The following is a 26,167-nucleotide window of genomic DNA, read 5'->3' as shown; positions in this document are numbered from 1 at the left end:
GGGGAGAGAGGGAAGAAGGGAGGAAAGGAGAGAGGAAAAAAGGAGACAGAGAGAAGGGGAAAGGAAGAACAGGGGTGACAATCCAAGACATGTGGAGAGGCCCTGACACATTCTAACCCCAATATACCAGCCACTGACTGTGCTCTGGGCTTTCCTGTCTCCAGGATTTTCACACTATTTTTCTACCCAAAATAGTCTCCTTCTTTCCCTTCAGTCTGCTAATTCTTTTCTTTTCTTTCAGGATAACACTGTCTCCAACTAAATGCAGGCCCAGAGATGCAGCAAATACTGAATGAATGGAACTACATTTAAAAATGTAAAACAGTCCCTGTGCTGATGGTTTCTTCAACCCGCCTGGATTTAAATCCACAGGCCTATAAGGACCTGCATGACCTAGTATTGTCTACTTCTATACTATTAATGCCTGCTCACTTCACTGATAGCACACTGGTATTCTCTTTATCTTTTTAAAAATATTTTATTTATTTATTCATGAGAGACACACACACACAGAGGCAGAGACACAGGCAGAGGGAGAAGCAGGCTCCATGCAGGGAACCTGATGTGGGACTTGATCCCAGGTCTCCAGGATCATGTCCTGGGCTGAAGGCAGCAATAAACCCCTGAGCCACCCGGGCTGCCCTGGCGTTCTCTTTATTCCCAGAACTGGCCAAGTTCATTTCTGCCTCAGGGCCTTTGCACTTGCTGTTTCCCTTTTCCTAGAAGATGAGTTGGGAGTGCTCTTTCCCTATAAGACTATCTGCATGGTTCCCTTCTTTCTGTTATTTGGATCTCAATTCAAATGTCACCTCTTCAGAGGCTCTGCCCTTCCTATCCAAAATAATCTTTCCATCTAACCAGTTACTTTAATATCTTTATGGAGCTTATTACTTTCTGAAATTATCTGTTTGTTAATTTATGCCACTCCAATATAATATGAGTTCCTTGTGAAGTCAGGGACCATTTCTATCTTATTCATTAATGTATCCAGCGCCTCGGACCCTGCTCAGTAAATAAGTATTTGTGGAGTAATGAGTGAATACTAGCTAATTATTTATTATATGCTTATTATTTACAAGGCACTTTCCTAAATGCTTCACGTATACGAAGTCATTTAATTCTTACATCCTATGAAGTAGGTGCTATTATTGTCATTTTACAGGTGGGGAGAATGAAGCACAGAGAGGTTAGGAAATTTCCCTAATTTACACAAAGTGGGGATACAGGATTTGAATCCAAAGTCTGATTCTCAGTTTGCTTTAAAGCCCTAGCTCCAAAACCTAGCAGCTCAGCGTTACGTGGGAGCTTTATAAGAAAGTAACTCCTGGCCCTGAAACTCTGATTCCGCAGGTGGTTCGTGCGAGTAACAAAACGCGACAGGCTTTGAGACTCTCCAGGGACCGCCCCACCTGCCAAGGTTACGTCAAGCCTGTTCACGCCGCTTCCGGCGCGAAGACCGCTGGGAGTTGTAGTCACCAGTATAGTTCGTCAGTCTCCCGGAAATGACGTAGAGTTCCCGCCTTCCTTCTTTTCGTATTTCCGTTGTTGCGGCTTCGCGGTGTGACTCGCGAGCTCCGACAGGTTGTATTTCTCGGGCCTTGGCCTTTGAGGTGGGGACGCAAATCGGGGTATTAGCGGGGATGGTGAGAAGTAGAGGTCGGGAAGTAGCGACCCCGGCCCCTTCTTGCGGTCTGTGACTCCCGCTTTCCCGCAGGTCCCGCTGCGCCCGCCGCAGCCTCTCAGCGCCGTCGCCATGTCGCGGTTTTTCACCACCGGTTCGGACAGCGAGTCCGAGTCGTCTCTGTCGGGGGAAGAGCTCGTCACCAAACCTGTCGGGGGCAACTACGGCAAACAGTGAGTGGGGGGCCTGCGCCGCGGTGACCGGTCGGGGAGTGCTCGGGAAGGCCGCGAATGTGGGAGGGGAATGGAGGAGGCGGCGAGAGTTTAAGGGACCAGAGCAGTGTCGAAGGGACAACCTTCACGCTTCAGGGTGCTGTGAATTGTGGGAGTCCATCCGCCGGGCGCAGGGGGTTGGAGTCAGAAGAGATTTCCCACTGGCTGGGTCTGTTGTATCAGCTTCGTAACTGGCCTGCGTGTTCACAGCCTCTGTACCACCTCTCCGCTCGGCATCGGACTCCAAAAGTTCTCAGTTCCTCTTACCACCAAAAAAATCCTGCTCACAAGAAATCCAAAATGCTCACTTGGTATTTGAGAGCTGCTCGATGTGGCTCCTGAAGCCCCGCCACCTGGTACTGAGGGCTGGCTCATCATTATCTATTGTCCTGTTTCTGATATTTACTGAAATGGCGTACTCCTGTCTCTGCAAAAAAGATTTTATTTATTTATTCTTGGGAGACACACACAGAGAGGCAGAGACACAGGCAGAGGGAGAAGCAGGCTCCTCCCGGGGAGCCCAGTGCGGGACTCCATCCCAGGACTCCGGACCTGGGTCAAAGGCAGACACTCAACCGCATCCCCTGTCTCTGCAAAATAAAAACTCTTCTCACTTTTTGAAACTGGAATGTTGTTTCTTGAACTTCATACATGCCACTTGCACATTTTCTATATTCTTGTGCCATTGTTTAATAATACTTATACATATGCACATATAGCCTCCGGAATATGATTTCTTACTATTGCCACAATTGGAAAAACCAACATCACTTACTTTAAAATACAAAATAATTGGTAAATTAATAAAACGAGAAGAAAAAGAATGGAGATATGGCTGTAGTATAGTCTTTCCTTACTAAAGAAACGTGCTAGTAGTGGAGGTGTTAAAAGCCATTGGGACTTTTTCCTTGCCCATGGCCCCTCACAATCTAGGAAACATTGCTTTCTGTGATCTAATTTAAGTACCACCTTCTTAAAGCCTTTTCCATTCATTCTAGCTGGAGTACCCTTTTTTCTTGATTTCTTTCAGTGCTTAGTTATTTGTGTCTTTGTGTAATTAGTTTTCTGACACAGAAAATAGCTTTATTTTTGAGAGGATGGAGATGGTCCTCTTTGTATATGTAGCAGTGTTTGACAGAATGGCATACCTGAAGTAAGCTTAGATGAGTTGTATATGATGAGGTTTTGAAGAGGAAGCATTAAGGATAAGTGTGGTATGATGGCTTGAGTAATTTTGTTCTTTTGGGTTCACTGAGAAGGGAAATAGAGATCACTTGAAAAGACTGGAGCAAGGAAGGGAAGTTAATGGTGTCTGTTCTTTGAAACAGGCCGTTGTTGCTGAGTGAGGATGAAGAAGATACCAAGAGAGTTGTCCGAAGTGCCAAGGACAAGAGGTGAGGCCATGGGGAGGCCAGATCATGGGGAATCTCTGTAGCAGTAGTGGGTTTTCTGATGTTGGTGAGCACGTCCAATGTGGTTTTGGGCTCCAACACAGGTTTGAGGAGCTGACCAATCTCATCCGGACCATCCGTAATGCCATGAAGATTCGGGATGTCACCAAGTGCCTGGAAGAGTTTGAGCTCCTGGGAAAAGCATACGGGAAGGCTAAGAGCATTGTGGACAAGGAAGGTGTCCCCCGGTTCTATATCCGCATCCTGGCTGATCTAGAGGATTATCTTAATGAGGTATGATGCCTGCAGGTGAGAGAGGATCCAGAGGGGATTGTGGACCTGGGGCCTGGTCCTAACCCACTTCCAGGGGTCCTGTCTCCTCTTGGTTGTTTGCTATCCATATAGTAGTTCCTAGAGCCTGAGAAAAAGAGGGGTGAAGCAAGGAGAGTCCAGGACCTTTTTTGGTCAAGAATTTTAGTCACTTATTTTCCTATTCTTGTTTGTGTTTTTTTTTTCCCCCTTTGGTGGTGAAATACAAAGGATCTTTTTAAAAAATAAGCTAATAAATGCAGTTGGTAAGCAGTACAGATGGTGTACAGATAGCAAAACTCATCATCATGGTTGTGGTGAAGCCTGAGATTGATTGATTTATAAGTATTTTATTTATTTACTCATGAGAGACATAGGGAGAGCGAGAGAGAGAGAGAGAGAGAGAAGTACAAAATAGAGGGAGAAGCAGGCCCCATGCAGGAACCCCGATGTGGGACCGGATCCTGGGACTCCAGGATCATGCCCTGAGCCGAAGGCAGACACCCAACTGCTGAGCCACCCAGGTGTCCCATAAGCCTGAGATTTAGGTAATACTGTTTAGTCTCACATCCCTATTCTACTTTTTTCCCCTCTCCTGTCCTTTAGCTATGGGAGGATAAGGAAGGGAAGAAGAAGATGAACAAGAACAATGCCAAGGCCCTGAGCACCCTACGCCAGAAGATCCGAAAATACAACCGAGATTTCGAGTCCCACATTACAAATTACAAGCAGGTGAGGATGCTAGCGATAGACTTTCTGAACTGTGGGGACAGTGATCCCCCCAAGAGAGACAGAAGAGTATTTGCAAATGGAAGGGGTAACTGGAGAAGGAATCAGGACACATAGCACTAGGGTGGAGGGGGAGAATAGGGAGGATGGGGCAGTGGTTGGCAGGCATCATTAATTATTCTTACATCTCCCTTGTTAAGAACCCTGAGCAGTCTGCGGACGAAGACGCCGAGAAGAACGAGGAGGATTCAGAAGGTGAGGGGGACCCTCACTAGTAATGATTACGAGTTCACAGTCAGGGGATCCTTTGGCCTGCTTTCTTGGTTGCCCTTCTGCCTTATTCATCACTCTCTCTCTCTCTTCTCTCTCCTTTCTCACCAGGCTCTTCAGATGAGGATGAGGATGAGGACGGAGTCAGTGCTGCAGCTTTCCTAAAGAAGAAATCAGAAGCTCCTTCTGGAGAGAGTCGCAAGTTCCTCAAAAAGATGGAGGTAAGAGCCACAGTGAGACTATGAAGGGCGATTTGCCTGCCATGGACCATTCTCAAGTTCCTGGGGGAAATGACGACTGACAGCCCTAGGATTGGGAGAGGTAGGGTTTAGTGGAGCCTGGTTTGAGAACAGGCTTTGTCTTGGATTAGAGCACTGACTGCCCTGAAACATGGGGCAGTAGTTTCAAGACCCCACTTTGCCCCCCGGAGAACTGTGGGTCCCTGGAGCAAGTCTGCACTTCTCTCTGGGTCTTGGTGGCCCAGTCCAGCTCTTCATATGATCATTCTTGAGTATCTGCTCTTATTCTGCTCCCGAAAATTCCTGGGACTTGTGCCGGCAGGGAAACCAGGCAGTCTCCAGCCTTTTTCCTGCTGATGCTCTTATTTCTCTAAGGATGATGAGGAAGACTCAGAAGATTCAGAAGATGATGAAGACTGGGATACGGGTTCCACATCTTCTGACTCTGACTCAGAGGAGGAAGAAGGGAAGCAGACAGTGCTGGCTTCAAGATTCCTTAAAAAGTAAGGAAAAAAGTGGTGCCTTGGGCCATAGTGGGGAAGCGTAGGAATCCTGCAGTCACCTTTTTGTTGAGAAGCCTTTCTTACTCTGTGTTCCACTTGACTGGTCAAGCCCAGGAGGCATGTATATCTGATGTGTGTGTTTATAGCATTTCTGACACCATCTCTGCGGGTTTTTTTTTTTTTTCCTTACACCTACCGGTTCTCCAACCTTCTGGCCATCAATGTGGTGTTCCACATGCAGCTCAGTCTGAAACGACCCAGAGTTATTGCCAACCCCACAGATTAAGGGCTCAGCCCTACAGTACTGCCCCCACCTCAGAAGCCAGTGGTGGGGCTTCTGATGGTAAGCAGGGAGCCTGCTTCTCTCTCTGCCTCTCTCTCTCTTTCTCTCTCTCTCTCTCTCTATATATATATATATATATACATATATACGTATATATATATATCATGAATAAATAAATAAAATCTTTTAAAAAAATAAACTATACACTGAAAAAAAAAAAAAAAGAAAGAAACCAGTGGCAAGACCCAGGTTTGGCTCTTGTACTTCTGACCAACCAGCTATAAATTCCGAGTTTCCACAACTCCCTCCTCAGTTTCTTTTCTTTCCTTTCCTTTCCTTTCCTTTCCTTTCCTTTCCTTTCCTTTCCTTTCCTTTCCTTTCCTTTCCTTTTCCTTTCCTTTCCTTTCCTTTCTTTTCTTTTCTTTTCTTTCTTCATGAGAGACACAGAAGCAGAGACACAGGCAGAGGGAGAAACAGGTTCCATGCAGGGAGCCTGATGTGGGACTCGATCCTGGAACTACAGGATCATGCCCTGAGCCAAAGGCAGGCACTAAACCGCCGAGCCACCCAGGATCCTGCCCTCCTCAGTTTCGATAATTTGCTAGAACAATCCACAGAACTTGAGAGAGCGCTCTACTTGCTATTACTCGTTTATTTTAAAGGGTACGTACAACTCAGGAAGAACCAAGTAGAAGAGATGCACAGGGCATGGTGTGGGAGAACAGGCACAGAGCTTCCATGCCCTATCTGGATGCACCACACTCCTGGCACCACAGTGTGTTTAGCAACCACGGAGCATTCCAAACGTCATCATTTGGGGATGTTTATAGAGGTTTTATTAAAAATGTGTGATCAGTTAAGTCATTACTCACTGATTGCTCTGTTTTCAGCCCTTGTTTCTCTCCTAGTCATGGTGAGGCTGAAAATTCCAAACCTCTGATCATGCAGTGGTCTTTCTGGTGTGTGTGTGGTGTTGTCCTCTGCTCCCACCCCACCCACCCCAGCCAGCAACCACTGATTTGCTTTCTGTCTCTAGATAAATTCACCCTTTGTAGAGAATATAATGTAAATGGAATCACACAATGTGTTAAGGTAATTGAGAGGGATTTGGCTTTTCACTCAATAATTGAGGTTAATCCTATCTTCTATTTTCTTTCTCACTGACTTTTCTACTTCTTAAGCCATGTCTAGATTGTATTCTTTTTTTCCGTCTTAGCATGTTTCTCTCTATTGGTTTGGAAGTTACATGCTATCCTTTTAGAGATTACCCTTGATCTATATTTTAAGCCAGTGAAATTTTGTTTTGTATACTTAATTAAAAAAAATAACTAGGGGATCCCTGGGTGGCGCAGCGGTTTGGCGCCTGCCTTTGGCCCAGGGCGCGATCCTGGAGACCCGGGATCGAATCCCACGTCGGGCTCCCAGTGTATGGAGCCTGCTTCTCCCTCTGCCTATGTCTCTGCCTCTCTCTCTCACTGTGTGCCTATCATAAATAAATAAAACAAAAAATTAAAAAAAAATATCTAGAATTAGATTGAGTTAAAATTCTAGTTGACAGGTTCGGTCAACGATGGCATCCTCAAAGGTCTTTGACATTGAATTTGACTTTATGTCAAAGAATAATTCAGAGACTGTTTTACTTGTGTCATGAAACCAGTTGTTTTTTTTTTTTTTTTTTTTTTTTAATTTTATTTTATTTTATGATAGTCACACAGAGAGAGAGAGAGAGAGAGAGGCAGAGACACAGGCAGAGGGAGAAGCAGGCTTCATGCACCGGGAGCCCGATGTGGGATTTGATCCCGGGTCTCCAGGATCGAGCCCTGGGCCAAAGGCAGGCGCCAAACCGCTGCGCCACCCAGGGATCCCAGTTGTTTTTTTTTTTAAGATTTTATTTATTTATTCATGAGAGATGCAGTGAGAGAGAGAGAGGCAGAGACACAGTCAGAGGGAGAAGCAGGCCCCATGCAGGGAGCCTGACGTGGGACTCGATCCCAGGTCCCCAGGATCAGGCCCTGGGCCAAAGGCAGCACTAAACCACCGAGCCACCAGGGCTGCCCTCGAAACCAGTTTTTAAGGTTGATTTCCAAACCAAGACAAAAGCAAGATTTGTATAAGAGGAAAAAGAACAAGGAGAGAGAAACCACAGATGGTATGGGAACAGTGAATTTTGATCACACGTATTTTCTCATTAGCTAAGCCAGCCAGGGTTAGTGTTAGTTGTGAATGGGTTTTCTAGAAGCATAACCGTCTGTTTCCATAATGTCTGCCAAGATCTTTTTTCAGTGTCTCCATATTAAACCAATCTATACTTTTTTCTTCATCACATTTTTTCAGCTTTCATTTTTTTTGGTTAAAGGAATGGGTTTAATCTCAAGAGCTTCTGTCTCTTTTTGGTATGGAATAAGGCCGTCTGGCAACATTAAGGGACTTGGACATTAGGTAGTGGATTTGGACTGAAAATATGAGGATAATCACAGATATTATAAGAAACATTAGAGCTTTTGTTCTATTTAATTTTGTAATCAGGATAAGTCTGTCTATGGGAATGCCTTAAGGAATCTGTTTGTTTTTTTTTATTTAATATTTATTTATGACAGTCACAGAGAGAGAGAGACAGAGACACACGCAGAGGGAGAAGCAGGCTCCATGCACCGGGAGCCTGACGTGGGATTCGATCCCGGGTCTCCAGGATCACGCCCTGGGCCAAAGACCGGTGCTAAACCACTGCGCCACCCAGGGATCCCAAGGAATCCGTTTAGTGAACTTTTATTTATTTATTTTTTTTTTTAAATTTTTTTTATTTATTTACGATAGTCATACAGAGAGAGAGAGAGAGGCAGAGACACAGGCAGAGGGAGAAGCAGGCTCCATGCACCGGGAGCCCGACGTGGGATTCGATCCCGGGTCTCCAGGATCGCGCCCCGGGCCAAAGGCAGGCGCCAAACCGCTGCGCCACCCAGGGATCCCCGTTTAGTGAACTTTTAAATCGCTTTTCTTTTTCAAGTGGCTTTTTCTTTTTTTAAAGATTTATTCATGAGAGACACAGAGGTAGAGAGGCAGAGACATAGGCAGAGGAAGAAGCAGGCTCCATGCAGGAAGCCTGATATGGGACTCCATCCTGGGATTCTGGGATCATGCCCTGAGCCAAAGGCAGACGCTCAACTGTTGAGCCACCCGGGTGTCCCTTCTTTTTTTTTTTTTTTTTTTTTTAAAGATTCTAGTGCGAGCACCCAAGCCTGGGGGAGGGATGGAGGATGAGGGAGAAGCAGGCTTCCCTGCAGGGATCCCAGTGCGAGGCTCAATCCCAGGACTCTGGGATCATGACCTGAGCTAAAGGCAGACATTTAACCAACTGAGCCACCCAGTTTCTTCCTTTTTTCTTTTCTTTCTTTTCTTTTCTTTTTCTTTTCTTTTCTTTTTTCTTTTCTTTTTTTTCTTTTTTCTTTTCCTTTCCTTTCCTTTCTCTCTTTCATTCACTCATTCATTCATTCATTCATTCATCAAGAGGCAGAGACATCGAGGGAGAAGCAGGCTCCCCATGAGAAGCCCGATGCGCGGGGAGGCTGATGTGGGACTCAATCCCAGGTCCCCAGGCTCATGACCTGAACCAAAAGCAGACATTCAGCCACTGAGCCACCCAAGTGCCCAAGTGACTATTTTCTTAATTGCCATATTTTTCCAAAATATTTCTCCAAGTGCAGTAAGATGTTACTCATTGAATATCTTTATTGTGGTCTTGGCTGACTCTTATGGGTTTTACCTAGGATTAATTAATTCTTAGCTAAGGAAGTTATTAGTGTGAGTTTGGGGCTAAAACGTTGATTTACTATATAGACATTAGAGGTAAATTACTGGATCACACATTAATATTTCCAAATTTGTAGTTGGGGTGGTAATTCTTAAGTACAAACTGATGAAATCCAGTGTCTTGGATCTCTTCTGATAAAATATCACATTTAGACTTTTTTTTTTTAAGATTTTATTATTTATTCATATGAGAGAGAGGCAGAGACATAGGCAGAGGGAGAAGCAGGCAAAAAGAAGCAGGCTCTGTGGAAGGAGCCCAACATGGGACTCGATCCTGGGTCTCCAGGATCATGCCCCAGGCTGAAGGTAGCACTAAACCACTGAGCCACCCCGGAGGCCCTCTAATCCACTTAGACTTTTAATCAGATGCGAGTGTTGGTTCACCACCTTGGGTGTTCTGAGGGTGAAATCTGAAACCAGCCCCAGTACCTGGCTGGCAGGGAGAAACCAAAGAGAGAGGCAGACGGCTGCAAGTGGCTGGTTTAATAAGCAAGGGAACTAACAGATGAGACTTTTCTTGGAAGCCACAAGGCTAGTACATCTTCACACCCAACCACCAGAATCATAAAAGTTTACATAGAGGTCTTTACCAGGCAGTGTCAAATATACAGTCCGGATGGTTTTAACATGTTATTCACAAGGTATGTTTTTGAAACAGCCCCCGGGGTAGGAATGATGGGCAGAACATACATCCCAAGGACAGGGCAGAAGGTGAGGGGCTTCCTGTTGCCAATGGCCAACTCAAGGGTCAGCTGGCAGTCGTGTCCTCTTGATGCCCTTCAACAGTGAGCAATCAAGATTTGTTTGAAATTTAGGTTATATTTAACTGTTGATAGAGTCAGCAATAGAGGAAAAAGGCAAAAGAAAGATTAAGAAAGAGAAGGAAGACACGTAAAATGTGTGTTGTCTTGAATATGACCCTTTATTTGAAGGATGTATTAGAGGAAGTTATTTACCTCATAGCATTATTGGCCTGTGGAATTTCACAGAGATGCTGCCTACTACTAAGAGTTAACTGGCTTCTGGAGGCCATTTTGTGTTTGTGTATGTGTGTAGACCTTAGGATAAATCTCTGGTGGGACTGAATGTCTAAATTGTTAGGATGCTAAGCAAGAGTTTATAGGGGCTCTAGTCGGTAATTGTTAAGAGGACATGGAATGATCATTTTCAGCATAGTTTTTAGGGCTAACTTCTGTTGGTTGTCTCTTAATATCTTTAGTCTCTTGGCTACGTATTTATTTATTTTAAGATTTTACTTATTTATTTATGAGAGACACACAGAGAGAGGCAGAGACACAGACAGAGGGAGAAGCAGGCTCCCTACCGAGCACAGAGCCCGATGTGGGATGATCTCAGGACACCGGGATCATGCCTAGAGCCGAAGGCTCAACCACTGAGCCTCCCCTCGGCTACATATTTTAATAGAAGTTTATTTGGTGATGTCCCACTGGAAAAGCAGCTTGCATCGATTTGATGTATAACTGAGAGCATAACCATTAGTTTTCTAATTGCTAACAAGATGTAAATATACCAAGGTATAATCTATCAAGCCAAGTTTTAGTCTAATTAGAATTTCATAGGGTGAAAGTGACACCTAGCTGGCTCAGTTGGTGGAGCATGGAACTCTTAATCTTGGGGTTGTGAATTTGAGCACCATGCTGGGTATAGAGATTACTTAAAAATGAAATCTTGAAGAAAAAAAAGGAATTTCGTAGGGTGAGAGTTCATTGTCGTTTTTGAAGTGTGAATCCTGATATCCTTATGGCTAGCAGTAAAATTTTAGGCTAGAAACATTAAGTTCTTTTGAAGTTTAAGCAGCATCGATTCTAAAATTGCAGTAGGTTTTTTGATCTTCTCAGAGCTTTAGGGATATGACCAAGAGGTTTCAGTTTAGCAAATGTTTCGTGTTTGCAAAGGATTTTCCTATAAAGTGAGCTTTTGTCATTAAAGAGAGTATTGCAGTAGTACAGGGGAAAAACCTGAAAACTGTGGGGTTATGGCATACATTCTTTGGCAAGTGGAATAGTTTGATCCAGCTGGCAAATTTATAAACTATTACTAAAACACGTTCAGACCTTTTAAGCAGTTAAAATGAAATTTATTTGTAGATGTTTAAATGGCAGTTGATGAGGATTATAATTTGAGTATCTATTGAGTTTGGAAAGATTTGTTCATCAGTTTATGAAGTTTGAGATAATTTAGAAGTATTAAGTATTTAAGTATTCAAATCTGGAAATGGTTTCAGACACCAAGTAGTCAAAGACCACTTTGGGATAGCCAGTGACCTTTTTGGAGTTTGTGAGGGAATTTTGTTGTCTTGAACAATTATTTTTTAAATTCAGAATTTAATTCTCATAAGGGGAGAGGAGCCAGTCTGGGAACAGCAAATTTTTTTACACTAATTTTGAACTGATTAGTTGGTAACTGGTAAAAAGATTAGAATAGAGCAACTAGTATTAAAAGAATAACTATGTCACTTATGGGTTGAGTTTTCTCTGGAAAACTGAGAGGTTGGCTGTGTGGCGACATGGCAGGCTGTTTATGTCTACAGTGGCCAAATTGACCCCTCTGCCTTATTATTAGACCAGGCCATACTGTTCCTTTCGTAGGATTTTCTTAGTGGGTATGATACGGTGACAGGCCTTGGTAAGTATCTGGCAGATTCACATGCTTGATAATCCTTGCTTTGGTTATGGTTATGGTTAACTCTAGCTTACTTCTAGAGTGTAATTTGAATCCAGGGCTTGATGGAGAAAGAGGAAGTTCATGGGAAGGAGATGCCTCAGGTGGAGTGGGGACTGGTCTTTCATCATCTGCCATGTCTCCTGGCAGGGCCCCCACCACAGAGGAGGACAAGAAGGCAGCTGAGAAGAAGCGGGAAGACAAAGCCAAGAAAAAGCACGATAGGAAATCTAAGCGCCTGGATGAGGAAGAGGAAGACAATGAAGGCGGGGAGTGGGAAAGGGTCCGGGGTGGAGTGCCCCTCGTTAAGGTGAGGGCTTTAGTGTTGTGGTTTTTGTTTTTTTTGGGGTTTATGTTTTTGTTTTTGTTTTTTTAAGATTTATTTATTTACTTGAGAGAGCATGCATGTGCACTTGAATGGGGGAAAGAGGCGAAGGGAGAGAATCTTCAAGTAGACTGTGCTGAGTGCACAGTGCAATGCGAGGCTTGGTTCAATGACCCAAGAGATATGACGTGAGCCGGAACCAAGACCTAAACGCTTAACCAGCTGAGCCACCCAAGCACCCTGGGCTTTAATATTAAAATGAATTGGGAAGCTGTTTGGGAGAGATTTCCCCTGGTTGGTTTGGGAGAAAAGTTAGGACAAGAATGGGTTTGTATCAGCTTGTACATGATAGTACATGTGTTGCCTAGGAGAAGCCAAAAATGTTTGCCAAGGGAACCGAGATCACCCACGCTGTTGTCATCAAGAAGTTGAATGAGATCCTACAGGCACGAGGCAAGAAGGGAACAGATCGGTAAGATTCATGGGCCTGTGAGATTACAGGGTGAATGCTCTTTTTTTCTCTAAAACATGGATGGAGGTTGGTGGGGAAATAGCAGTTTGGGAAGATTTGTGTGTGCTACTGTTGAAGGAATGGTATACTTGGAACATACTTAACATACCTGTCCATTTTCTGCTGTTTACTCTCCTTTTGATCTTAAAACAGTCACTTAAACTTTGGGGATTATTTTCCCAACTGTAAAATGGGAATAATGCTCACTTTCTTTAATTGTTTGGTAACTGAAGAGGATGGTAGATTGTTAGCATTATTGCTGCTTCTGTTTGGAATTTATAAAGGAGAAGCAAGTATGCAGGTGGTGGGAATGATGCCGCCTTGCTGTCTGAGGAGGGCATGCTGCATGACAGGATGAGGTTTTTTTATTTGTCTCTGATGCCTCACCCTCTTCTGCTCCTCTCCAGTGCAGCCCAGATTGAACTGCTACAGCTATTGGTTCAGATTGCGTCTGAAAACAACCTGGGGGAGGGCGTCATAGTAAAGATCAAGTTCAATATCATCGCCTCTCTCTATGACTACAACCCGAACCTAGCCACGTACATGAAGGTGAGGGCAATGAAGAGGAGCATCCCAGAGCTGAGCTGATGGGTTGGTTGGGGGAACCGGGTGGGGGGGATGCTGGTATCATAAAACTCAAGGGCTGTGCAGGCCGTGTTGGTAGATGACTGGATTCCTGATGAAGGGGCCCTTGGGAGGCCCCTGCTTCTTCCGCCTTCATGCCTCTGACAGCCCTCTGCTCTCTTGACAGCCTGAGATGTGGCAGAAGTGCCTGGACTGTATCAATGAGCTGATGGACATCCTGTTTGCAAACCCCAACATCTTTGTTGGAGAGAACATCCTGGAGGAAAGTGAGAACCTACATAATGCTGACCAGGTAAAGAGAAATTGGAGACTAATTGGAGGCATATAATGTCTGTCTTGGGAAGGCTCAGTGAAGACAAAGGGGTCGAAGTCTGGCACTGAGATCTGGGCTAATTATTTGCTCCTCCTTTACCACCGCCTTTAGCCACTGCGTGTCCGTGGCTGTATCTTAACCTTGGTGGAACGAATGGATGAAGAATTTACCAAAATAATGCAAAATACTGATCCCCACTCGCAAGGTAAGTTTAGGCAGGCAGGCATGGGCATCAGTGGGAAGGTGCAGAGAATAAAACTAAGGATTATACTGACAGGGTGTCTGATGAGCCAGCCCTTCCTTACCCCAGAATCCACATGGCCTGGGAGGATGCTAGGCCCCACTCCCATAGCTTCTGATGCAGTAGGTCAGCGGGGGATGGAGGGTTTGCCTCCAAATTTTGCGTTTCTTACATGTTCCCAGGTGATACTGCTGTCTGGAGACTGTACTTTGAGAATCATTGCGGTCTGGCTTCAGTCCACTTTGCTTGTTTGGCTTGGATTAGAGGCATTTGGGTTGGAGGAAGTACAGGATATTTACTAAGTGAAATATGAATACCCACATGTGCCTACTGAGTCAGGGCTACAGTGGTGAGTGAGGCAGCCAGAGGCCATTTCCTCTCATGGAGCTTACATTTCAGTCCTGGGGAAAGACATTTCAGCATGTAAATAAAATGAGGCAGTTGTAGATCATGTGCAGGGTGCATTCAATTCAAATTTAAATAGGGACCTGTGATAGTGGGAGACAGGATAGCCACTGTAGGTAATGGTTGAAGAAAACATTTTAAGGCAGGGGCCATCTGAGATAAGATCTGAATGAGAAGGAGGACTTAATCAGGGGAGGAAGTAGCAGAAGAGCTCACGGATAGGAACAGAAAGGGAGTGTCTGGGGAAGAGATGGTGTTTTCAGGGCACAGTGAGGAGACTGCACATGGGTAGAGGTGGCTGTACAGTTCTGGGGCAGAGGATGGGGAAAGCCAGGTGCCTGGCTGAGCAGAGGGGGGCTCTCCCCGCCAGAGTACGTGGAGCATCTGAAGGACGAGGCGCAGGTGTGTGCCATCATCGAGCGCGTGCAGCGCTACCTGGAAGAGAAGGGCACCACCGAGGAGATCTGTCGAGTCTACTTGAGGCGCATCCTCCACACCTACTACAAATTTGATTACAAGGCCCACCAGCGGCAGCTCACCCCCCCGGAGGGCTCCTCAAAGGTGAGTCTCGGGAGAGGGATGATGTCTGTCTGGACTTAATGGCAGAATCTGTTCCCTGGGAATTCTCGGAGGTGGAGTCGGGAGGGGAGCTGGGAGGGACAGGAACAGGGCTGGATGTAGCCTAGCCTTTGGTTGTGAAGCCTGAGCCAGGGTCTCTGCCCTGTCAGATCTTCTCCTCTAACAACATCCTGCCACTGCTTGCCCTCCCCCCAGTCTGAGCAAGACCAGGCAGAGAATGAGGGCGAGGACTCAGCTGTGCTGATGGAGAGGCTGTGCAAGTACATCTATGCCAAGGACCGCACAGACCGCATCCGCACGTGTGCCATCCTTTGCCACATCTACCACCATGCCCTGCACTCCCGCTGGTACCAAGCCCGGGACCTCATGCTCATGAGTCACCTGCAAGACAATATTCAGCATGCGGACCCACCAGTACAGGTAGGATGGGAAGGAGGCGCTCTGGCCCTGGTAGCAAAGGGAAGAACAAGCCAGGCTCCTGTCCATGGTCAGAATGGCTCAACCAGGTTAGCCACCTCTCTGGCTGGTGGAGATATGAGTGGACACTTGGTCCTTCCCAAATGCCACCATTCTTCGATCCTCCTGCATGTTAGGGTATTGTCCTGTTCTGACACCACTAGAGGTCTCTGGGATGGAGATTTGGGTTCCATTAATGTTTATTGTCCCTCCTGTGTATCTGGTTGAGAGCATTAGAAGGTCTTTTATTATAAAAGGAGAGAAAAACCTTAAGTTGTTAAACTAAGGAAAGGCAGGACCCAGATGTGGTGTGGTGTGTTGGGACATGACAGCAGGACTGCTGACTGCACATGTGGTAGTGTCGTGGGGACATTTTCACATGGGAGGGTGACAGCCATGTCTAAGTTCAGGTCTAGTAAATGTGTGTTTCAAACAATGAAGCGATATTGACACTTAGAAGTATACACCTTGTGAATCTGAGGCGAGCCCATGTGATGGCAGTTTTTAAATAGCATTCCCATTTGTTCCTTCTTATTCCAGTGCATGAATTTATCTCAAGTTCTTTTTTTTTTTTTTTTTTTAAGATTTTATTTATTTATACACGAGAGACAGAGAGAGAGGCAGACACACAGGCAGAGGGAAAAGCAGGCTTCTTGCAGGGAGCCTGACCTGGGACTTGATCCCGGGTTTCCAAGATCACGCCCTGGGATGAAGGTGGCCCTAAACCACTGAGCCACCCGGGCTGCACTATCTGAAGTTCTTGATCGATTCCCCTCTTCATAGACTCCTGGTCTGTTTCCAGTGTGGGGCTATCATAAGCAAAGCTGTCATGAACATTTATAAGCCTTTATGTTAAAAAAAAAAAAATAAGCCTTTATGTTGCTGTACATTTTCTCTTGGGTAAATAGTTAAGAGTAAAACTGGTGTATCAAAGTGTAGGTGTATGTCCAGTTTCATAAGAATGAAACTCCTACCAGAATGTGTGGGTATTATACTCCTTACCCATATTTTGCATTGTTGATCTTTTTCATTTAAGCCACGTTGGTGGTGGTTTAATGGTATCTCATTATGGTGTTGGTTCGTAGTTCCCTGATAACCCCTGAAATCGACTACTTATTATTAGATACCAGTTCTTTGTCAGATAAACATTCTTCAAATATTTTTTTCCTGTCTGTGGTCTACCTATTCATTTTCATTTTATTTTATTTTAATTTAATTTAACTTAATTTAATTTAATTTTATTTTATTTTATTTATTTTATTTTATTTTATATTTTACTTATTTTATTTTATTTTATTTTATTTTTTTTTTAAGATTTTATTTAATTATTCATGAGAGACACAGGAGAGAGAGGCAGAGGGAGAAGCACGCTCCATGCTGGAAGCCCGGTGTGGGACTTGATCCTGGGTCTCCAGGATCAGGCCTTGGGCTGAAGGCGGCGCTAAACCGCTGAGCCACCCAGGGATCCCCCCCTATTCATTTTTAATGCCATGTCTTGTGGTGTAATCTAATTTCAGTTTTTTCTTTTATGCTGATTATTTTTGGGGTCCTATCTAAAGAAACCTTCACAGTTCATGAAGATACTTTTTTTTTTTTTAACCCTTTTAAGTTCTTGAAGATTTTAGCTTTCACATTTAGATCTATGGTTTTGATATAGGATATGAAGTCAGAGTCAAAGACATTCTTTCCCCATCATACTGTTCTGGTGCCTTTGTGGAAAACCACATGAAAAAAACATATGGTTGTAAGTGTAAATGTATTTTTGTTCTCTTCTGTTTTATTCATTCATCCATCTGTTTGTCCTTGTGCCAGTCCCATACTGTCTTGATTACTCTGCCTGTAAGTCTTGAAGTCAGGTAGTATAAGGCCTCCTGCTTTGTTCTTTTTAAGAATGCTTTGGATATTCTGTAACTTTTGCATTTCCAAATAAATTTTAGAATTCTGACAGTTTCTACAAAAAACACCTGCTGGAATTCTATGGAAACTATAAATCAGTTTTGAAGGAATTAATTGATGTCTTAATAACACTGAACCTTTCAATCTTACCTCTTTGTTTCATTTTTTTCTTCAGTGTTCCGTGTAATTACATGTCTTTTTTTTAATATTTTATTTATTTATTCATGAGAGACACAGAAAGGCAGAGACACAGGCAGGGAGAAGCAGACTCCCTGTGGGGAGCCAGGTGCGGGACTCAATCCCAGGACCCCGGGATCACCACCTGACCCAAAGGCACTCAACCACCGAGCCACCCAAGCATCCCTATTACATGTCTTTTAAGAAATTATTCCTGAAGTTAAGCCTCTGACTCCTGGTTTCGGCTCAGGTTATGATATCAGGGTTATGAGATGGACTGGGCTGCATGCTGGGTGTGAAGCATGTTCCTGTGCACCCCCCATCCCTTGTGCTTTCTCTCTCTCTGTTTCTCTTTAAAAAAAAGAAAAGAAAAATTATTTATGAATGTTATGGATTTTAATGCTGTTGTAAATGTAATTGGTTTTAGGATGCCTGGGTGGCTCAGTGTTTAAACTTCTGCCTTCAGCTCAGGGGCATGATCCTGGAGTCCGGGATCGAGTCCCACATCAGACTCCCTGTGCGGAGTCTGCTTCTCCCTCTGCCTGTGTCTCCACCCCTCTCTCTATGTCTCTAATGAATAAATAAAATCTTTTTAAAAAATTAAAAAAAAAACAAATGTAATTGGTTCATCTCATTTTCCAGTTGTTAATTACTGACATAGAAAAATAGAATTCATTTTTGTATTTTGGCCTTGAATGCATCTGTTTTGCTATATTCACTTAATTTGTTTTAGTATTCTGTTCACTGGTTTAGCTTTTCTGCTGAAATAATCATGTTATCTGCCTACAGACCATTTTATTACTATATCAGTCTTTATGGCTTCTCTTTTTTCTTCTTTCTTTTGAAAGATTTTATTTGAGAGAGAGAGTGTGTGAGCACGAGAGAGGGGCAGAGGGAGAGGGAAAAGCAGATTACCCACTGAGCAGGGAGCCTGAGGCAGGCCTGGATCCCAGGAGATCATGAACTGAGCTGAAGGCAGATGCGTTGCAGACTGAGTCATCCAGGCGCCTCTCCTTTTTCTTTCTTGATATATTGCAGTAACTCAAATCTCCAGTACTTAGTGCTGCATAGAAGTAGTGAGAGCAAACACCTTGCATGTCTTAGGGAGGCGGTCAACATTTTACCACTAAGTATAATGTTAGCTGTTGATACACTTTCTCAGATTGACAAAGTTCTCTTCTTATCCTAGTTGACTGAGAAATTTTGTCCTAAATAAATGTTGAATTTTGTCAAGAGCTTTTCTTGCATCTACTAAAATGATGCAGTTAAGTCTCCTTTATTGTGTTCATATGGTAACTATGGTTTTAGATTTTTATATCAGCTTTTCATGCCAGAGATGTAGTCTACTTGATCATGATCTATTATCTTTTTTATTTATTGCTGGACTTTCTTTGCTAGTATTTTTTCAGGCTCTTTGCATCTATGTTCAGGACTACTACTGACCTATATATTTTTAATTGTAATCAGTAAAGACTTTATCTGCCCTCCTCCCCACATCTGTACTACCTAAAATTTTCCCCTATCGTAATTTGTGACAAGTCCGTATTTTCAGTTGCCTAGGCCAGAAACTTTAGAGTCAAATTCAATTCTTGTTTTACTCTCAGATCCCTCATCTGATTCCCCAGCCATTTCTGTTCAGAGTCCATTTATCCCTTCCACTGCTACCCTCTGATCTGAGCCACCCTCACCTTTCTGGTCTCTGCTTCTGGCCTTCTCTCCTTTCAAGCTGTCCTAACACAGCAGCCAGGGTTAACCCTTTAACTCAAGTTATATCTCTTATTTTCTCAGAACCTTCCTGTGGTTTCCCCATCTTAAAAGCATTAATGCTTTTGGCCTACAGGGCTGTGTGCTTGCCTATCCAGTTTACCCTTACATCTTTACAGTTCTAGACTGATTCCTTGAGTACACCTGGTACAGCTCCTCCACGAGGCCTTTTTGCATTGACTTTTCCTTTTCTCGAGAATACTCTTCTTCCAGATACCTGCACGACTTGTTCCCCTTTTTCTGTCAGGTTTTTATTTAAACATTCCCTTCAAAATGAGGCCTTCCCTAGTTATCCTGTATAAAATTGTGAGTTCCCACCACCACCATTCCCTTCTTAACTCCCTTCTCTGTTTTATTTTTCTCCTTGGCATGAGTCTCCATCTGCATATTGTGGTCATTTTGCTCTTCATCCCCTTATCCCTAGAATGTAAGCTCCATGAGAGGATGGGGACTCATCTGGTTTGTTCTCTGTCCCAGCCGATAGCCTAGTGCTCAGCACCTCATAGGTCCTCAGTGTATATTTGTTGATTGGATGAGTAGCCCGCCTTGTAGTTACCGCTTCTGAGTGCATTGTCCTTCATTCTCAGATCCTGTACAATCGCACCATGGTGCAGCTGGGCATATGTGCTTTCCGCCAAGGCCTGACCAAGGACGCTCACAATGCCCTACTGGACATTCAGTCAAGTGGCCGGGCCAAGGAGCTTCTGGGCCAGGGGCTGCTGTTGCGGAGCCTGCAGGAGCGCAACCAGGAGCAGGAGAAGGTGGAGCGGCGCCGGCAGGTGCCCTTCCACCTACATATCAACCTGGAGCTGCTGGAGTGTGTTTATCTGGTGTCTGCCATGCTCCTGGAGATCCCTTACATGGCTGCCCATGAGAGTGACGCCCGCCGACGCATGATCAGCAAGCAGTTCCATCACCAGCTGCGGGTGGGCGAGCGGCAGCCCTTGTTGGGTGAGTATGGGGCTCTGCAATGCAGCAGACTTTGCTCATTTGTCCCTTGATGCTTTTTTAAAAAAAAATTGAGAGAGAACGTGCAAGTGAGAGAGAGCACAAGCAGGGGTGGGGGAAGGGAGAAGTACACTGCCCGTCGAGCAGAGAGCCCCATGCAGGGCTCAGTCCCAGAACCCTGAGATCATGACCTAAGCCAAAGGCAGACACTTAACCAGCTGAGCCCAGGCGCCCATCTTTGATGCCTTTTTATTCAGAGGATTAAGAGAAGCTGAAGGGAATAATTTCACACAAGAGGATTCTGTTTGATGCAGTGACCTCTCTGTGTAGAACCTAGAAGTGTCCTTTTTACTTAGTAGGCTGTGGGATACATTGTCTTAGCTTACAGATTAAGCTCCTTATTCTCATTCTCTCCTTTAGTCTCTTATTTCTCAGCATTATCTTTCTACCAAATATATGGTGTTACATGTCCCTAGCATCTTTCAAAGTTCTTTGCAAAGTCCAACCTCCTCAGTCTCTTAAGTTAAACTCTCCATGACCTGATTCCAGTGATGTTTTATTTAGCATAAACTCACATAAGTACTTCTTTTCTGCCTGGCACTGTTTTAAATGTTTTATAGATAACAATGCATTTAATTGTCATTCATAATACCCTATGATATGGGTATCATTATTACCTCCTTTTTTCCTGATTAAGAAAATGAGGCATGACATTCTGGAAAACAGTATGGAGATTTCTCAAAAAGTTGAAAATAGAGCTACCCAACGACCCAGCAATTGCACTATTATGTATTTATCCAAAGGATACAAATGGTAGTGATTTGAAGGGGCACCTGCACCCCAGTGTTTATAACAGCACTGTCCATAATAGCCAGACTATGGAAAGAGCCCAGATGTCTATCAATGGACAAACGGATAAAGATATGTATGTGTGTATACATATATATAAATATATGTATATATATATATATACATCTATTCACACACACACACTGGAGTATTACTAAGCCATCAAAAAGTGAAATCTTTACATTTGCAACAACGTGGATGGAAGTGGAGGGTACTGTGCTAAGTGGAATAAGTCAGTCAGAGAAAGACAATTATCATATGATCTCACTCATAAGTGGAATTTAAGGAACAAACCAGAGGATCATAGGTGAAGAGAGGAAAAGATAAAGATGAAATCAGAGAGGGAGACAAACCATAAAAGACTCTTAATCATAGGGAAAAAATTGAGGGTTGCTAGAGGGGAGGGGAGGTGGAGGGACAGGGTAAATGGGTGATGGACATTAAGGAGGGCACGTGATGTAATGAACACTGGGTGTTACATAAGACTGATGAATCACAGACATCTACCTCTGAAACTAATAACACGTTATGTTAACTAATTAAATTTAAATAAGGTTTGTTTTTTTTTTTTTTTAAAGAAACTGGCATGGGAGTTAAGTGACTTAACCAAGTTTTTTTTTTTTAATTTTTTATTTATTTATTTATTTACAATAGTCACAGAGAGAGAGAGAGAGGGGCAGAGACATAGGCAGAGGGAGAAGCAGGCTCCATGCACCGGGAGCCTGATGTGGGATTCGATCCCGGGTCTCCAGGATCGCGCCCTGGGTCAAAGGCAGGCGCCAAACCGCTGCGCCACCCAGGTATCCCTTACCCAAGTTTAATACAGCTGATATGTATCTCTCTAACCTCTTTTTCTGTTTTTCCCTTCATAGACATTTTTCTGCCAACCAACAAGACCCTTGGCATTTGAGAATTTACCATTGGCTCCTTTGATCACTTGTTGAAAACTGATCAGTCCAAGGGTTGGGTGGGTTGTGATTTCACTAGGAAAGGAATTTGTTGAATTGTACTTTTCCTGTGGGGTTGATGCCTGGAAACACTTGACAAGTGACCACACTTACTGTCCACAGCCATGTTTCCTCAGGTCTGTCCTACTGGTTGTGTGTGTGGTTTTGTGAAGTGCAGGTACCCCTTTCACAAATTTGGTCTGCCTTAGGTAGTGAAGCTTTGTTTTATTTTAACTGGAAAATTTACAGTGAAAGGCTCTGTCTCCATCATTTAGGGCTCTCTGGCTCACTACAGTCCCTGCCTCTCTAATACTGCGTGGGATCAAAAGGCAGTTTCTGGGTAAGCTCTGTGCTACCCTTGGTTTTGTAGAGAGATATAATCTTTATATAACTAATTCTTCCTTCTTTAAAAGTGGCAAAGTAGAAGCCAATCACAAGGGTTGAGTTCTCTTCCTTTTACTTCTCTTATTCATACATTTCTCTTTGGGGCTGATCTCTTATACCTTTGAGCTTGCTCCCTGTTCTAGGGTCTGCCGTGTTCATGTTTCTTTACACCTACCGTCCATTCTAGTGGTAGAGTTTTGGCACTTTTGTTGTCTACTCTGAATTCCTTTTACTTTCGTTTGCCATGTTTTCTTTCCCTGCTTTGTCTTTAAAGAAAAGTAAGCTGATATACAGACATAGTCAAAATCAAGAAGGTGGAATAAAGTTTGATAAATACAGTTCCAGTTGAGACACTAGAAATTTTTTTGGGTCAGGGCACCTGAGTGGCTCAGTTGGTTAGGTGTCCAGCTGTTGATCTTAGCTCAGGTCTTGATCTCAGGGTCCTGACTTCAGTCCCCATGTTGGGCTCCATGCTGGGTGTAGAGCCTATTTAAAAAAAAAAGAAAAAAAATTTTAGGTCAGAAAATCTAAGAATCTAATGAAAGCTTTTACCTTAGGAAAAGGTACATAAGGATAGACAACGATTTTCCAGTATTTTCAAAGGAGGGCTCACTAATCCCCCTGAAGCATGTCAGAGACCAATTTAGTCTAAATATTTTTGATATTAAGTGATTTATACAATCACATGGCTATTTAGTAGAGAGCTGAGAGAGTCCCAGTCTGGTTGTTTGCTCTCCTGTCCCATGTTCCTCCTTGAGCGGTGCTTGAGGCAGGAGCTGTGGTCCGAAGTTTCCCCTGGGCCCTGCCTCATTCTCAACCTTCCAGGTCCCCCTGAGTCCATGAGAGAACACGTGGTTGCTGCCTCCAAGGCTATGAAGATGGGCGACTGGAAGACCTGTCACAGTTTTATTATCAATGAAAAGATGAATGGCAAAGTGTGGGACCTTTTCCCTGAGGCTGACAAAGTCCGAACCATGCTGGTTAGGTGAGCAAAGAGAAAGGCCATGGTGGGTGGGGAAAAGACTGGTTGGTCTCCTTCCCTGAAGATTTCTACCCTCTACTCCCTTCTCCCCACAGGAAGATCCAGGAAGAATCACTGCGAACCTACCTCTTCACCTACAGCAGTGTCTATGACTCCATCAGGTAGGATGGGCCCCGAGGCAGTGGAGGTGCCCCAGGTTTGTGGTCAAAGCTCCTAATTGTTCCCTGCTCTCTACCTTCTTTCTCCCCAGCATGGAGACTCTGTCTGACATGTTTGAACTGGACCTGCCCACTGTACACTCCATCATCAGCAAGATGATCATTAATGAGGAGTTGATGGTAAGGGCCAGGATGGTAAATGGGCAGATGACATCATGGGGAGTTTGGAGTGGAGATCTGTGTCACATCCGTTCTCTACCTCACTCCTATTAGGCCTCTCTGGACCAGCCAACGCAGACTGTGGTGATGCACCGCACCGAACCCACTGCCCAACAGAACCTGGCCCTGCAGCTGGCTGAGAAGCTGGGCAGCTTGGTGGAAAATAATGAGCGGGTGTTTGACCACAAGCAGGGTACCTATGGTGGCTACTTCCGAGGTCAGTTATTCTGTCCCTCTGCTCTCCCAGGGTTCTGGTCCCCTTCCTGCCTCTTCACTGTCATTCACGTCCTCCTCCTCTCACCTCTCCCCTCCAGACCAGAAGGACGGCTACCGCAAGAACGAGGGCTACATGCGTCGGGGCGGGTACCGCCAGCAGCAGTCTCAGACAGCCTACTAATGGCCTCGCTTCTGTGCCTCCGGCCCAGACCATTCAGCCTTTAAGTCGTAGACCACATCCTGAGTTATTAAAGTTCTGTTTAAAGTTGTTACAGTGCCTGCTTGTCTGCATGTCGCCATGGAGGTGGGTTGGACATGTTCGTTTGCTAATTATATTTCTGAACTTCTACCACATGATAGGCACAAGGCTTAGGATGCAGAGATGACTTATATGTATCCCAGACATCAGAGAGCCTGCAGCTCTTTGACATTTGGCAAGAAATTGTAATAACACATGATAAGTTCTACCAGGGGTATGGAAGGCAGTGGATGTGTTGAACAGGATGTGACTATGAAGCATAAATATCAGGAAGTGTAATGGAGGCAGTAGTGATGGTTGGACTTTGAGGGGGTTGGGTGGTGGTTCCCCAGGCAGGGGGAAGGGAGAGTTAGTTTAGGCCGGTGGGAAGTATGGTACTTGGACCAGCGCAGATCTGTAGTTAACCCTGATAAAGACAGGCATCATAATTAAGAGCCAGCATGGAGAGACATGTCACCACTGTGATATCTAAACATATGATCAAATTTCTAATTTGTATGGTGTCTCTAAAAGTATTGGTCCACAGGAAATTGGAGAATTTTTTTAAATGGTCCTCCACCACATTTGAGAAGTATAGATGTGGGCAAAGGAGAAAGAGCAAGTGCAAAGGATTGGAGGAGATAAGTAATAATGTGGTTGGTATAAAGTGTATTTGGAGTACGTATAGGAGGTAGGCTGGGACCATAGTGATGAAATGCTTTGGACTTTTGGAAACAAAATACAAAGTATATGAATGGATCGTTTTAAGAAGGGTAATGGAGCAGCATTGTAGACTTGGAATTGGAGACCAGAGAGCCAACCAGAAAGTAAAAAGCATCTACAGCCAGGATCATTAGGATCTGAGCTGAGGAAGGGGTTAAAGAGGGATGTATGCAATAAGCTGGGATTTTTCTGAGCTGTTGAATGTGGGAGTAGTAGGAGTCAAGAACATGAGGTTCTCCTGATTGGGAATAAATTGATACAATAAGCTTATTAACAAGAAATACTTGGGATAGTGTTTATGTTCAGGAATATACAAGGTGTACCGAGAATGCAGTTAGATTTTAAAATGTGGAGTTTGAGACATGTTTGGTACATAAGTGAGGTAGCTGGAGATTAAGAGTTTGGATTGCAATTTTTTTTTAAGATTCATTCATTCATGTATGTATGTATGTATGTATTTATTTATTTATTTATTTATGCATGCTAGACATAGAGAGAGAGAGGCGCAGAGACACAGGAGGAGGGAGAAGCAGGCTCCATCCCGGGAGCCCAATGTGGGACTCAATCCCGGGACTCCAGGATCACACCCTAGGTCAAAGGCAGGCGCTAAACCGCTGAGCTACCCTGGGATCCCCTATTTATTTATTCATGAGAGACATATAGAGAGAGGCAGAGACATAGGCAGAGGGAGAAGCAGGCTCCCCGCAGGGAGCCCAATGCGGGACTTGATCCCGGATCCTGGGATCATGCCATGAGCTGAAGGCAGACCCTCAACGACTGAGCCACCCAGGCATCCCTGGATTGCAAATTAATTACACTGTAGGCTAAACTATTTCAACAAGGGAATTCCAAAACAGTGATTCAAACAAAGTAGTTTACTTTTCATGTGAGAGTACAGAGGTAGGGGAGAGGTCCAGGCTTGGGGTTAAACCCATCTGTATTCTAGAAGATCATTGAGGGACTCAAGGCCCCACTGTCTTACTGCTCCACTACCCCCTGGGTTATTGGTCTCATCTACATGGTTAAAGCTGGCGCACCAACACCCTATCCTTGCACAAGCCAATAGGAGGGGGAAGAGGAAGTAGAGGGCCTGGAAACTGCACTGATCCCATTGGCTAGAACTTAAGTCTCCTATTTTTCCTATC

At 44.3% G+C, this 26,167-nt stretch overlaps 1 protein-coding gene across 2 annotated transcripts; it reads left to right on the top strand.

The window, feature by feature from the left end:
• Window positions 1–1,512: 1,512 nt before the first annotated feature.
• LOC129519940 (eukaryotic translation initiation factor 3 subunit C) lies at window positions 1,513–24,330 on the top strand. 2 transcript variants are annotated; one of them, XM_055340778.1, is made up of 21 exons: window positions 1,513–1,581; window positions 1,715–1,854; window positions 3,222–3,287; window positions 3,389–3,578; window positions 4,200–4,325; window positions 4,523–4,577; window positions 4,704–4,813; window positions 5,207–5,334; window positions 12,257–12,416; window positions 12,800–12,903; window positions 13,350–13,491; window positions 13,694–13,819; window positions 13,952–14,045; window positions 14,857–15,047; window positions 15,261–15,485; window positions 19,946–20,309; window positions 23,312–23,471; window positions 23,564–23,629; window positions 23,719–23,806; window positions 23,900–24,062; window positions 24,160–24,330. In XM_055340778.1, exons 2-21 carry the CDS (start codon window positions 1,754–1,756, stop codon window positions 24,240–24,242), a joined length of 2,742 nt encoding a protein of 913 aa, XP_055196753.1. In that variant the 5' UTR covers window positions 1,513–1,581; window positions 1,715–1,753; the 3' UTR covers window positions 24,243–24,330. The 2 variants fall into 2 exon arrangements, with proteins under 2 accessions (XP_055196753.1, XP_055196754.1); XM_055340779.1 differs by having other exon boundaries at window positions 1,551–1,610.
• Window positions 24,331–26,167: the final 1,837 nt, after the last annotated feature.

The sequence above is a fragment of the Nyctereutes procyonoides genome, unplaced genomic scaffold (genome assembly GCF_905146905.1).
Source record: "Nyctereutes procyonoides isolate TBG_1078 unplaced genomic scaffold, NYPRO_anot_genome, whole genome shotgun sequence".
NCBI lineage: Eukaryota > Metazoa > Chordata > Mammalia > Carnivora > Canidae > Nyctereutes > Nyctereutes procyonoides.
Note: the sequence above shows the minus strand (reverse complement) of the source record. Positions and strands in the feature narration are given on the sequence as shown.

Bases quoted from the DNA above. Each gene is read 5' to 3' on its own strand.
- LOC129519940 (XM_055340778.1), top strand. From the start codon at position 1,754: ATGTCGCGGTTTTTCACCACCGGTTCGGACAGCGAGTCCGAGTCGTCT. The intron at 15,048-15,260 runs GTGAGTCTCGGG...CCCTCCCCCCAG, and splicing joins CCCCGGAGGGCTCCTCAAAG to TCTGAGCAAGACCAGGCAGA. The intron at 15,486-19,945 runs GTAGGATGGGAA...CTTCATTCTCAG, and splicing joins ATGCGGACCCACCAGTACAG to ATCCTGTACAATCGCACCAT.